The sequence below is a fragment of the Sus scrofa genome, chromosome 1 (assembly GCF_000003025.6).
Source record: "Sus scrofa isolate TJ Tabasco breed Duroc chromosome 1, Sscrofa11.1, whole genome shotgun sequence".
NCBI lineage: Eukaryota > Metazoa > Chordata > Mammalia > Artiodactyla > Suidae > Sus > Sus scrofa.
The window spans coordinates 272,128,035-272,142,410 of NC_010443.5; the positions used below are offsets into that span (position 1 = coordinate 272,128,035).

The window sequence follows — 14,376 nt, forward strand, 5'->3', positions numbered from 1 at the left end:
TCGTGGCTCAGTGGTCAACGAATCCGACTAAGAACCATGAGGTTGCGGGTTCGATCCCTGGCCTCGCTCAATGGGTTAAGGATCTGGCGTTGCCATGAGCTGTGGTGTAAGTTGCGGACTTGGCTTGGATCCTGCGTTGCTGTGGCTGTGGTGTAGGCTGGCAGCAAGCTCCGATTCGACCCCTAGCCTGGGAATCTCCATATGCCGCGAGTGCAGCCCTAGAAAAGACCAAAAAAAAAAAAAAGAATTACTGTATTGAGACTGAGAACAATGTGGAAATCCACAGGGGTGAGCCCAGTATCTTTCTAGAAACATATGAACTATTCGGGGAATAGCAGCCAGGACTTCCAGCTGCATCTGGGATGACTGTGTACCAAAAAAAAAAAGACAAAAACTAGGGTCCAAGTCTGCACAGAGTGGGGTACCCTGGTAGCCCCCAAGCTTCAGGCTGGACTGTGAAGGACTACACCCAAGAAGGAAAGCAGAAGTAAACCAGCCTCTACACGGGCTGCAGCCTAGCTTCCACTCACCTGAGTACTTCGCAAAAGCCTGACCCTTTCAATGAGGTTAACATGATCCCACAGTGCTAGTGCCCCTGAATCCCGACAGAAGCAAAGAAAAATCCTCTCTGGAAGAAGACAGTATCATCCCTGGCCTCACATTGTTTTTTAAAATCACTTTTCCTTTTTTTTGTCTTTTTGCCATTTCTTGAGCCACTCTTGCGGCATATGGAGGTTTCCAGGCTAGGGGTCGAATCGGAGCCGCAGCTGCAGGCCTACCCCACAGTCACAGCAACACCGGATCCAAGTCGAGTCTGTGACCTACACCACAGCTCACGGCAACGCAGGATCCTTAACCCACTGAGCAAGACCAGGGATCGAACCTGCAACCTCATGGTTTCTAGTCGGATTCGTTAACCACTGAGCCACGACGGGAACTCCTAACATCACTTTTCAAAGACAATGACCAACACGTTAGAGATAAGCAAAGCACAAGGAGAGAAGAACTACATAAACTGGTAGAATCAATAAACCAAGTAAGGGCTGCACGAGACACTACAGAGTATGGTCAGCCCTTGTATTTGCAGGGGTTGGTTCCAAGAACCCCACAGACACCAAAATCTGGAGGCTCAAGTCCCCTATGTAAAATGGCATGGTATCTGCATATAACCCAATCACATCCTCCAGCCTACTTTAAATCATCTCTGGATTGCAAATGCTATCTGCATGGGTTGTAAATCCCATATAAAGGGTATGTAAGTAAGTGCTGGTGCACAGCAAATCAGTTTTCCTGCAATTTTTGTTCCCAAACATTTTGAATCCACACTTGATTCCAAGGATGCATAACCTGCAGATACAGAGAACCAACCATATGTCTTAAGCAGTTTAAAATATGGTTAAAATACATAACAACATGGGGTAGGGATAACAGAGTTAAGGTTTTTTAAAGATTTTACCTTATTTATGGAGACGTTTAAAATATCTACTAAAACTATACACTTAGATAAATCAAGCATGCACTTTTTTTTTTTTTTTTTGGTCTTTTTCCCTTTTACAGCTGCATCTGCAGCATATGGAGGTTCCCAGGCTAGGGGTCAAATTGGAGCTGTTGCTGCCAGCCTACGCCACAGCCACAGCATTGCCAGATCCCAGCCTCATCTGCAACCTATACCACAGCTCACGGCAACTTTAACCCACTGAGCAAGGTCAGGGATTGAACCCGCAACCTCATGGTTCCTAGTCAGTTTCGTTTCTGCTGTGCCACGGCGGGAACTCCAAGCATGCACATTTTAAGTTTTTCTTTCTTCTTTCTTTTTTTTTTTTTTTTTTTTTTTTTGTCTTTTTGCCATTCTCTTGGGCCACTCCAGTGGCATATGGAGGTTCCCAGGCTAGGGTCGAATTGGAGCTGTAGCCTTCGGCCTTCGCCAGAGCCACAGCAATTCGGGATCGGAGCCGTGTCTGCGACCTACACCACAGCTCACGGCAACGCCAGAACCTTAACCCACTGAGCAAGGCCAGGATCGAACCCAAAACTTCATTGTTCCTAGTCGGGTTCATTAACCACTGTGCCACGACGGGAACTCCCACAATTTAAGTTTTGACCTAAACTACCAAATAACAAAAGAGGTATAAATTGAGGTATAATTTCCAAATGAAAAGAGAAGAAAAAAATGCAAAGAAGTTCAAAATGAAAAAAAAAAAAAAATTTAGGTATTCAATTGAACCCAAAGTCATAAATTTAATGTATAATTCAGCTCATTTGTGCTATTGTAGTTCATCTTATGGCCTGCATTTTAAATCATTCACCTTTGTTAGTTTAATGGCTCAAAAGTCTCACACATACATAAAAAGTATGCTCTAGTCCCATCAATCTTTTCTTTTTTCTTCTTGGCTGCACCCATGGCATGCGGAAGCTCCTGGGCCAGGGACTGAACCCGTGCTGCAGTTATAACCCACGCCACAGCTGCAGCAATGCCAGACCCTTAAGTCATTACACCACAAGGGAACTTTTTAACAGTTTTTTCCTTATATGTTTTATGAGGTACATATCCACTAAAAATTGTCACTATCCTCTGTTACCTGATTTGTTATCATTGTAAAATATTCCCTTAATCTCGAATAATGCTTTTCTACCTTAAAGTCTTTTTAGTCTGATATTAACAGAACAAAACAAGTTTTCTTTTACTTGGGTTTGCATGAGTATCTTTCTCCAGTCTTTCTGTTTCACCTTTTCTGTATTTTTACGTTTACATATATTACTTGTTAACAGCATATAACATGTCCATAATGATTCCGAAAAGACACTAAGGCTACCTGGAAAATCACCAAGTTCAGATGTGGGATAAGAAACATAGATAACATCAGCTACGTCAGATAAGCACGGACGCTCTCAAAGACTAGGAGGATCCCATCTAAAGGGCTCAAGGGCTCGACCTGAAGACGCCAGTTACAAAGAACTGAAACAGAAGCACATGTAAGTCCATGTGTTCATAATGAAATTCAAAAAAAAAGCTCACCGGTCAACGCCAGTATTTACAATGAACTAGGTCAGTACTTCGAAAACCGGCCACATGGCAAGTACTTATTCTACCTTTCTTCGTGAAGTATACTACAGTGTCATTAACCGACACAGAGAACTTCCTGCTTAAAGAAATACGCTCACTAATAAATGAAGAAATGATCAAATAAAAACATTGCCATTTTGTATCCTTTAGTAAATTAATCTAGGGATTACCATCAACCGCTACAAATACTATAAAAAGAAATCAGAGATCAAGCACACCCTGCAGTTCCTACTGTGGCTCAAAGGTAACAAACCCGACTAGTATCCATGAGGATGGGTTCAATCCCTGGCTTCGCTCCATGGGTTAAGGATCTGGTGTTGCTGCAAGCTGTGGCATAGGTTGCAGATGTGGTTCTGATCCAGTGTTCCTGGACGACACAGGCCTCAGCTGTAGCTCTAATTCAACATCTAGCCCGGGAACTTCCATATGCTGCAGGTATGGCCATAAAAAGAAAAGAAAAGAAAACAAAACTTATTGTATAGCCAGACTAGGCAATTAAGCAATGTGATTATGGGCACAGGGTTAGGCAAATGACCCCATACAGAAGGAGTTTAGAAAAAAGATCAGTGCAGTAAATGGACATTAGCTTTATGACAAATATGGCACTGCAGAAAGTAGAGAAAGAGTAATTTTTTCAAGAAACAGCACTGGGATAATGACGTTTCCATTTAGAAGAAAATGGAGCATGAGCCTTACAAATCAATTCCAGGTTGACAAAACAATGAACCTCTAGAAAAAGGACTGGCAAACTTTCTGTAAAGAGCCAGATTTTCTTTGCAGGCCACATACGGTATCTGTTGCATATTCATCATCTTTTATTCAAGACTTTAAAAAAATTTAAAACCCTACTCTAGAGTAGCACTAAAACAGGACACAGGGTGGTTCTGTAAGCTGTAACTTGCTGACACCTGTTCTAGAGGTTAAGATAATATATTCATGACATACAGCAGGGAAGTTTCTTAAATGAGGGACACAGCATTAATCATAAAAAAAAAAAAAAAAAAAAAAGATGCATTCTTATGTTTAAATTCTAGGGAGTTCCCGTCATGGCGCAGTGGAAACGAATCTGACTAGGAATCTGACTAGGTTGCGGGTTCAGTCCCTGGCCTTGCTCAGTGGGTTAAGGATCTGGCATTGCCATGAGCAGTGGTGTAGGCCAGCAGCTGTAGATCCAATTAGACCCCTAGCCTGGGAACCTCCATATGCTGCAGGTGTGGCCCTGAAAAGACAAAAGACAATAAGTAAATAAATAAATAAATTCTAAACAAGAATTAAGTAAGAATCTTTTTTTTTTTTTTTTTTTTTTAGGGCCACACTTGTGGCACATGGAACTTCCCAGGTTAGGGGTCAAATCGGAGCTATAGCTGCCAGCCTACACCACAGCCACAGCCAACTCCAGATCCAAGCCACATCTGTGACCTACACCACAGCTTGCAGCAACACTGGATCCTTAACCCACTGAGTGAGGCCAGGGATGGAACCGACATCCTCATGGATACTAGTCAGGTTTGTTTCCACTGAGCCACAAGGGGAACTCTAAAAGAATCTTTAAGACATCATTAAGGGAGTCATACAGCAAGCCAAAGTGGGAGAATGGTTTACACCCAGATTATATAAAGAACTCTCTACAAATCGGCAAGAAAAAGGCAACTAACAGAAAATGAACAAGAGCGTTGAATAGGACCTTCTCCCAAGAGGTTACTGAAGTATCTCCCAACTATGTGAAAAGGTGCTCAATCTCACTAATAACAGGGATATTACAGGGAGTTCCCATAGCGGCGCACTGGAAACGAATCGACTAGGAACCATGAGGTTGCAGGTTTGATCCCTGGCCTCACTCAGTGGGTTAAGGATCCAGCGTTGCTGTGGCTGTGGTGTAGGCCGGCAGCTGTAGCTCTGATTCGACCCCTAGCCTGGGAACTTCCATATGCGGCAGGTGCAGCCCTCAAAAAGGGAAAAACAAAACAAAACACTAAGGATATTACAAAAGAGAACCACAAGCGGCCATCCATAAACACATACTGTAAAGGCTATAATTAACACCACCGTCAACACAAGCGTGTTGGTAACGACACAGGACAACGTGACTTCTGTGCACGGGCGGGCGTGCAGCGTAGCTCTGTGTGACTGGCCTGGCACTGTCTCCGCACGTGAACTTGCACATAGCCTGAGACTCTGAAACCCACCTCAGGAGACAGACTCAACAAAGGATGCCCTCCCCCAAACACCAAGAGATTCATGAGCGATCACAGCAGCATTATTCATAAAACACGGTGTGTAAAAGAGGCCCTCAAAAGCAGAAAGAGAGAGAGAGACAGAGAAAGAAAAAGCCTGCTTACACAGTTGGCCCTTAGCACCTGGAAACTTGGATCTCAGGATAGTTTATGTCAAACCCGACTTGACTTCTAAAAGTCATGAATTGCGACGAGGCCAAGGGTGTTTCAGGCACTATCTCTAAGCTTCCCCGGCAGATACCATGTCACATGTGTCGTCACAACGCACTACTGGGAAAATTAAATGCATTCAGCGTGACTCCATGGGAAAGATTCCTGGAAGTTTGCTCCGGGTTTATCTCTGACTTCACCCCATGTGTTTTTCTCTTTGCTAATTTTGCTTTGTGCTCTTTCCCCACCGTAAGACACACCATGAGCAGCACGTAAGTTAATTCCTGGAGCTCCCACCGTGGCTCAGCGGAAACAAAACTGACTAGTATCCAGGAGGATGCAGGTTCGATCCCTGGCCTCACTCAGTGAGGTAAGGATCTGGCATTGCTGTGGCTGTGGCGTAGGCCGGCGGTTACAGCTCCGATTAGACCCCTAGCCTGGGAACCTCCATGTGCTGCAGGTGTGGCCCTTAAAAAAACAACAAACATAAAAAACGTCAATTCCTGTGAGTCCTCTGAACGAGTCCCTGAACCTGGGGATGGTCTTGGAGACCCCTGACACAGGCCAAAACTGTTGTAAAAAATGTCCATCAGCAGTGAAAATTGTGATAATATTCACACAATGAAACACCACCTCAGCAATGAGAAAATGCCAGAGAGGCACACAAACTTGATGAATTACACAAACATGTTAAATCAAACAAGTCAGACACAAGAGTAAATACTATATGACTCTACCACACAATCACAAGGAATGGCAGTAAATCAATGATTTAAATATGAAAAATAAGTATAAGGAGTTCCCAAAGTGGCTCAGTGGCCAAAGAATCCAACTAGGAACCATGAGTGCAGGGAGCCGAGCAGATGCAGGGACTCAAAAAAAAGGACCTTGCCTGATGGCAAAAAAGAACACCTGAAGGCAGGTTCCTAACCAAGGAAGGGAGCTCGCCTGCCCGGCACAAGCCGAAGGTGGGCCTCTGGTCGGGATGAGAGCCTGCCTGTAGGGGACAAGCCGAGGGCAGGCCTCAGGCTACACGGCTCTCACGCTGATGTTGACGGGGAAGAACTGGGGCTTTCCTGGGAAAACAATGTCCATGTCTGCGCCAGAGAACGTGGATTGTTTCTCAGGTGACCTCGTCTTTCCTCTTGTTTTATTCGTTATTCAGTTTTCCTCAGTCTTTCCTGATTATTTGCTTATTATTTCTATTTTCCATTCTTATTTTCCTGTGGTGATTTGTGATTTAACAAAATTACAACAATAATATAATAAGAATTTCATCCTGATGGACTTTCCCCTATTTAAATCCAACTTAATTAAAACATAGTGTTTAGCCACTAACTAGTTATACAGTAAACTTTAGAGTTAGGATTTTAATGAGGTTCATAGACGTTAGACATATATTATTCTTTTTTTTTTTTTTTTTGTCTTTTGTCTTTTTGTCTGTTGTTGTTGCTATTTCTTGGGCCGCTCCCGCGGCATATGGAGTTCCCAGGCTAGGGGTCCAATCGGAGCTGTAGCCACCGGCCTACGCCAGAGCCACAGCAACGCGGGATCCGAGCCGCGTCTGCGACCTACACCACAGCTCACGGCAACACTGGATCGTTAACCCATTGAGCAAGGGCAGGGACCGAACCCGCAACCTCATAGTTCCTAGTCGGATTCGTTAACCACTGCGCCACGACGGGAACTCCCCAGACATATATTATTCTTGACCAAAAGACACCTAGCTATGAGTTAATAGAAGCTTTTAAGTGATATCTAGTTAAGCTGGTTTATATTTTCTTACACTGTCTCCCTGCCATAACGCTTTGAAGATAAGCACCAGCCTAACAAGATTTGTGAATGCCAAATTCTTACGTCTGTGATGTCTTCAACTTGTGGAGACTTGCTGGTCATGGGACGATTGGTGCTGAGTCTCCTCCTTTCCACATGATGTATTGTACCTAACTGCCCTTAAACTGTACTCACTAAATTTAGTTAAGACAAAGATGTTAGGACGTGATGTATAGCTGCTGTACCATGTAAAAGTTAACACCATGATGTGATCCGTAGTGAAAAACTGTCCATATAATCAACCACTTATGCCAATAAAATTTGAGCAGTCCAGCGCCCTGAAAGAAGGGACAAAGAGGCTGTGTCTGTTGCAAAAGCTGAGGCACATCCCTCTCCTTTGGGAAAAGTGTACACTTCCTGGCCGCCAGAGCTGGCCTCCAGCACATGAGGTTGCAGGTTCGATCCCTGGTCTTGCTCAGTGGCTTAAGGATCCGTCATTGCTGTGAGATGCGGTGTGGGGCGCAAACGCAGCTTGGATCCCACGTTGCTGTGGCTCTGGCGTAGGCCGGTGGCTATAGCTCTGATTAGACCCCTAGCCTGGGAACCTCCATATGCTGTGGGTGCGGCCCTAAGAAAAAAGGCAAAAAAAAAAAAAAGACAACCCCCCCAAAAAAAAACAAAAAACAAAAACAAAATACCAATGCTCTGTATTGGTTAAGGTAAAAGTCTGCTATAATAAATAAGCCCTCAATCTCAGTGGCTTAACAATAAAAAAAAAAAAAAAATTAAAAAAAAAATAAGTATAAAACTACTCTAAGAAAATGTGAAAGTATGTATCTGATTTCTAAAAACCGAAGTCTTGGAGGCTCCCATTGTGGCTCAGTGGGTTAAGAACCTGATATAGTCTCCACGAGGACGTGGTTTTGATCACTGCCTCTCCCTCTGGGTTAGGGATCCAGCATCGCTGCAAGCTGCAGCCCAAGCTGGAGATGAGGCTTGGATCTGGTGCTGCTGTGGCTGTGGTGGAGGCCAGTAGCTGAAGCTCTGATTCGACCCCTGGCCTGGGAACTTCCATATGCCACAAGTGCAGCCGTGAAAAGAAAAAAAAAAAAAAACAAGTCTTGGAGTTCTCATCATGGCACAGTGGAAAAGAATCCAACTAGGAACAATAAGGTTGCGGGTTCCATCTCCGGCCTTGTTCAGTGGGTTAAGGATCCAGTGTTGCTGTGAGCCGTGGTGTAGGTCGCAGATGCAGCTCGGATCTGGTATGGCTGTGGCCATGGCATAGGCTGGCAGCTGTAGCTCCAACTGGAGCCCTAGCCTGGGAACCTCCATATGCCGCATGTACAGCCCTAAAAAGACAAAAAAGACCAAAAAAAAAAAGTCTTAACAGTAAAGAAGTAAATATGGTATTTTTGAACCTATGAAGATAAAAACTGTATAAACCTCAAAAATCACACACAAAACTGCACAGCAAACAACTGAAAAAAAAAAATTACAACAACGCATACAAATAAGAAAACAACCTGTCTAATAGCAAGAAGGAAAAAGGCATGAACAGACAATTATATCTCCCCCCTCCTCCTTCGAAAATACAAAAGACCAATAAAGATTCAGGGACAAACACTAGGATCTCAGACGAGATACATCTTTCACATAAAACTGGGAAAAAAGTTTAAGTTAGCAAATGAGAAGAGATATATTCTTACATCTTATGTTAGGAGTAAAAATGGTATTCTTTTCAGTAGGCAGAGGCAACATGAATCAAAAGTCTTAAAATTCACATTGTCTGGAGTTCCCACCGTGGCTCACTGTTAACGAATCCAACTAGGAACCATGAGGTTGCAGGTTCGATCCCTGGCCTTGCTCAGTGGGTTAAGGATCCTGCGTTGCCATGAGCTGTGGTATAGGTCACAGACAGGGCTAGGATCCCGCATTGCTGTGGCTCTGGAGGTAGGCCGACAGCTACAGGTAGCCTGGGAACCTCCATATGCCACCGGTACAGCCCTAGAAAAGGCAAAAGACAAAAAAAAAAAAAAAAAAAAAAATGCACATTGTCTGACCTAGTAGTACAAGGATTTATTCAGTGTTTGTAATAGTGAACAACTCTAAATAATGTACATGTCTAACTAGAAATTATTAAACAGAATTATGGCATATGCTTACAAATATTGAACATACGTTACTATTTAATTATCTCTGAAAAAGACATTTACAATAGATTAAATGAAAAAAGTCAAATGTAAGCTTTGCAAAGGCACAATTTTATGTTTTCATCACAGATCCACACCTAGCAATTAGAATCATATACCATCGGGTAATATAAAGTCAGTAAATACTGGCTGAATAAGTAAATGAAAAAAAGCCCCAGGATAGGTAAAATGACCCTACCACATACACACCCTCCACGGGAGGAGCACAAAGCCCTACAGACACTACTGGGTTCACAGGATCATCTCCGGATGAATGATGGGAACTGGGAGTGAGGTCTGTCTCACTACTGAGAGTTCGCCAACACTATCTGAATGTTCTCCAACGAATACACAGTACCTTTCCCCCAAAATGCATACAGGTGCTTTTTTTCTGAAATGAATCAATGAAGTAGGATGGACTGGGATGGGGACACACACACACACACATCAAGAGAAAATTTATACTTTTTATTTTAAAGAGTTCTCAATGTTTGGTTTATAACCAGCATAAATGTGGTATGTGTTTCTGACCAATCATGAAATGAGAAGCCAGAGGGCAGAAAGATTTACTCAAAATCTAGAAACACTATCATCTCAACACCCCTGCTGGTCAAACTCCTTCACTTGACTTCTCTGCACCATGCCCAGCTTCCCTGGACACTTTGGCCTATGGTATTCTAATTGCAGAATGGTTAAAACCATGAATTTCATATTCAAAACTGAACAGTAATTATCCTCATTAAGACTTTCAGCATATTCTTTGTATACTCTTTGTAAGAGGTTACAAACTCAGCTTAAGAAACTTTTATCTCAGAAAATCCAAACAATTATGTTTCCTGAAATAGAAATCGCCAGTTAGTACACGATACAGCCCTAGTTACACAAGAAAGAACTTACCCACAAACTCCCAGTATTTTTTATAATCAGCAGGAAATTTTCGTAAATGCAACTGATGGAATTTCTCTTTATTTGGAGAGCTGATCCACTCCTGTGCCACCTAAGCAAAGTGAAAGAGAAAATTAAGACAGCAAAAACACTTGAAAAGCCAATGGTAAACAGCAAGAGTTTCCAAAGCAGCCACAATAAAGTCCAGAACTAGAGATCGAGGGGATGGAGCTCCGTCGTGGCTCAGCAGAAACGAATCTGACTGGCATCCACGAGGACACACGTTTGATCCCTGGCCTCATTCAGTGGGTTGAGGATCCAGCCTTGCCATGAGCTGTGATGTAGGTCACAGACTGGGCTCAGATCTGGCATTGCTGTGGCTGAGACGTAGGCCAGCAGCTACAGCTCCAATTCGACCCCTAGCCTCGGAACCACCACATGCCTCATGAGCAGCTCTAAAAAAAGAAGAGAGAAAGAAATCCAAAGTGACAGAAACATTAAAAATTAATTTTGGGGGAGTTCCCATCGTGGCTCAGTAGTTAACGAATCCAACTAGGAACCATGAGGTTGCGGGTTCGATCCCTGGCCTTGCTCAGTAGGTTAAGGATCCGGCGTTGTCGTGAGCTGTGGTGTAGGTTGCAGACGCGGCTCGGATCCTGCGTTGCTGTGGCTCTGGCGTATGAACAACCCTGAATGTTAAAAAACGCTAGGGGGGCCCAGTCATAAGGGGAGTTTTACCTCTAGGAGCTCTACCAGGCCCTCGCAGGAAATACCGGAGAAAATTCCCTGTGTGCTTCCAGCAGGGGCAGGAGCTGGGGATCGGGGGAAGGAACCGTTTTGGAACACCTGCGCATTCCGACCTTCTTAACAAGGCTTGATCTACAGAAAAACTATTTTACCAGAGCCTAACCTACTTGGGGGAAAAGAAAGGAGCAACTACAGCCCATTAGAGCCATCCCGTCTCACCTACGGGGGTGGGGGCTAAGAAGCAGTGTAAAGTTCACAGTCCAGAGGCAAAGGCTCCCGGGGGACCTGCCACCTCATCACAGGACTAAGGATTGCTGCCTCCCTCACCGCCTCACCACCGCCTTACTGAAGGCCTCTTTACTACCGTGCCTTTCATTCAGTGGATCAGGCCTTCCTGGCAGCAAAAAATCACAAGGCACGCCTAAAGGCAAAAAGCACAGCCTAAAGAGAGTGAACAGGGAGTTCCCGTCGTGGCGCAGTGGTTAACGAATCCGACTAGGAACCATGAGGTTGCGGGTTCGGTCCCTGCCCTTGCTCAGTGGGTTAACGATCCGGCGTTGCCGTGAGCTGTGGTGTAGGTTGCAGACGCGGCTCGGATCCCGCGTTGCTGTGGCTCTGGCGTAGGCCGGTGGCTACAGCTCCGATTCAACCCCTAGCCTGGGAACCTCCATATGCCGCGGGAGCGGCCCAAGAAATAGCAACAACAAAGACAAAAGACAAAAGACAAAAAAAAAAAGAGAGTGAACAAACGTCAGAACCAGTGAGACGTGGCAGGAATTTTGGAATCACACCAGGATTATTTTTAAAATCTATAATCAATATACCAAGAGTTGGAAAAAGTAGTCCATGAAATAATGGAGAGGTAACGCAACCAGAGATCAAAAGGAAATGCTAGAGATGAAAAACACGAATAGAAATGAAGGATGCCTCTGATGGGCTCACTAGTACACTGGCCATGGTGAGGAAAGAAGCTCTGTGCTTAAAGACAAAGCAATAGGAATGACCAAAGCTGAAAAGCAAAGAAAGAAAAACACTGGGGGGGAAACATCCAGAATATCCAAGAACTGCGATACAAGGACAAAAGGTATGACATACACAGCACTGGGACACCGGAAGAAGAAAGGGAGGGAAAGCAGCAGGATTTGAGGCAATAATGACTCAGAGTCGTCCAAAATTAATGTCATGCACCACACCACAGATACAGGAAGCTCAGAGACCAAGAATAAGTGCCAAAAACTACACGCGGGCACAGCATATTCCAAGTTAAGCAACAGGAAATATCAAAGATTAAAAAAATGTATTGAATGAAGCCAGTGAGAACCACCCCCCACCTGCCTTTTTTTTCCTTTTTTTAACAGCTCCACCTGTGGCATACGGAAGGTCCTGGGCTAGCGGGTCGAATCGGAGCTACAGCTGTGGCCTATACCAGAGCCACACAACATCAGATCTGAGCCACATCTGTGACCTACACCACGGCTTGAAGCAATGCCAGATCCTTAACCCAAAGAGCAAGGCCAGGGATTGAACCACACCCTCATAGAGACAACGCCAGGTCCTTAACCCTATGTGCCACAAAGGGAACTCCAAAAACTGACTTTGCAAAAACCATACAAACAAGAAGAGAGTGGAGTGAAATTTAGACTATTGAGAGAAAAAAACCCTACCAACCTAGAATTCTGAATCCTACAAAATTATCCATTAAAAGTGAAGGAAAAATAAAGACTTTCTCAAACAAAATGAGGAAACTTTTCACCACTGGACCTATCTTGCAAGAAATGTTAAAAGAAGATCTTCATGGAGTTCCCGTCATGGCTCAGTGGTTAACGAATCTGACTAGGAAACATGAGGTTGCAGGTTTGGTCCCTGGCCTCGCTCAGTGGGTTAAGGATCCAGTGTTGCCATGAGCTGTGGTGTAGGTCACTGATGCGGCTCGGATCTGGCGCTGCTGTGGTTCTGGTGTAGGCTAGTGGCTACAGCTCCGACTGGACCCCTAGCCTGGGAACCTCCACTTGCCATGGGTGCAGCCCTAGAAAAGACAGGAAAAAAAAAAAGATTTTCAGGCATTTCCGTCGTGGCTCAGCAGTAACAAACCCGACTAGTATCCATGAGGATGCAGGTTCAATCCCTGGCCTCGCTCAAGTGGGTTAAGGATCTGGCGTTGCTATGGCTGTAGTGTAGGCCAGTAGCTGTAGCTCCAATTTGACTCTTACCCTTGGAACCTCACAGGCTGCAGATGCGGCCCTAAGAAGCAAAAATTAAAAAAAAAAAAATAAAATGCTCAATTAAAGCCTCAAAGGGGAGTTCCCATTGTGGCTCTGTGGTAAGGAGCCTGACTAGTATCCATAAGGATGCAGGTTCAATCCCTGGCCTCACTCACTAGGTTAAGGATCCAGCATTGCCAACAAGCTGTGGGATAGGTCACAGCCATGGCTCAGATCCAGCACTGCCATGGCGTAAGGCGGCAGCTGCAGCTCCGGTTCGACCCCTAGCCTGGGAACTTTCACATGCTGCAGATGCAGCCCTAAACCACCACCCCCAAAAAATAGAATACATGAATTCCCGTCGTGGCGCAGTGGTTAACGAACCCAACTAGGATCTATGAGGATGCGGGTTTGATCCCCAGCCTTGCTCAGTGGGTTAAGGACCCAGCATTGCTGTGAGCTGTAGTGTAGGTCATAGACACAGCTCGGATCCCGAGTTGCTGTGGCTGTGGCTGGCAGCTGTAGCTCCAACTGGAGCCCTAGCCTGGGAATCTCCATATGCTGCAGGTGCAGGCCCCAAAAAGCAAAAACAAAAAAACAAAAAACAGAGAGAGAGGAGTACAGAAGCAGAAGTGTATTATTTCTTAATTCATCCCATGAAGCCAACATTATCCTAATACTGAAACCAGATCGACATTACAGGAAGACCATAACCCAGTATCTCATGAACACAGAAGCAGAAATCCTCAACAAAATATTAGCAATTGAATCCAACAATGCATGAAAAGAATTACACATCACAACCAAATGAGATTACTTCCAGGCGTGCAAGGCTAGTCAAATATTTGAAAATCAATTAATATAATCCTCAACATCACAAAAAAGAAAAATCACATGATCGTATCAACAATGCAGGAAGAGTATTTGACAAAATCCAGCATTCACGATAAAACATCTCAGCAAACTAGGAATAAAGGGAAACTTCCTCAACCTGATCAAGAACATCTACCAGAAACTTACAGCTAATACTGGTGAGAAACCTGAACTGTTCCCACTAAGGTCAGGCACAAGGCAAGGACATCCCCTCACCCTCCTTTCAGCACCACTCTCAAAGGCCTTGCTAATGCATT

The 14,376-nt window shown here is 44.4% G+C and overlaps 1 protein-coding gene across 13 annotated transcripts in view; it reads right to left on the reverse strand.

The window, feature by feature from the left end:
• SETX (senataxin) overlaps positions 1-14,376 on the reverse strand; it is a 77,409-nt gene that overhangs the window by 34,586 nt on the left and 28,447 nt on the right. For all 13 annotated transcript variants that reach the window (XM_021070661.1, XM_021070725.1, XM_013987048.2 and 10 more), the window contains one exon: positions 10,311-10,410. In XM_021070661.1, coding sequence (XP_020926320.1) covers positions 10,311-10,410 — 100 coding nt within the window. The remainder of the gene's footprint in view (positions 1-10,310; positions 10,411-14,376) is intronic.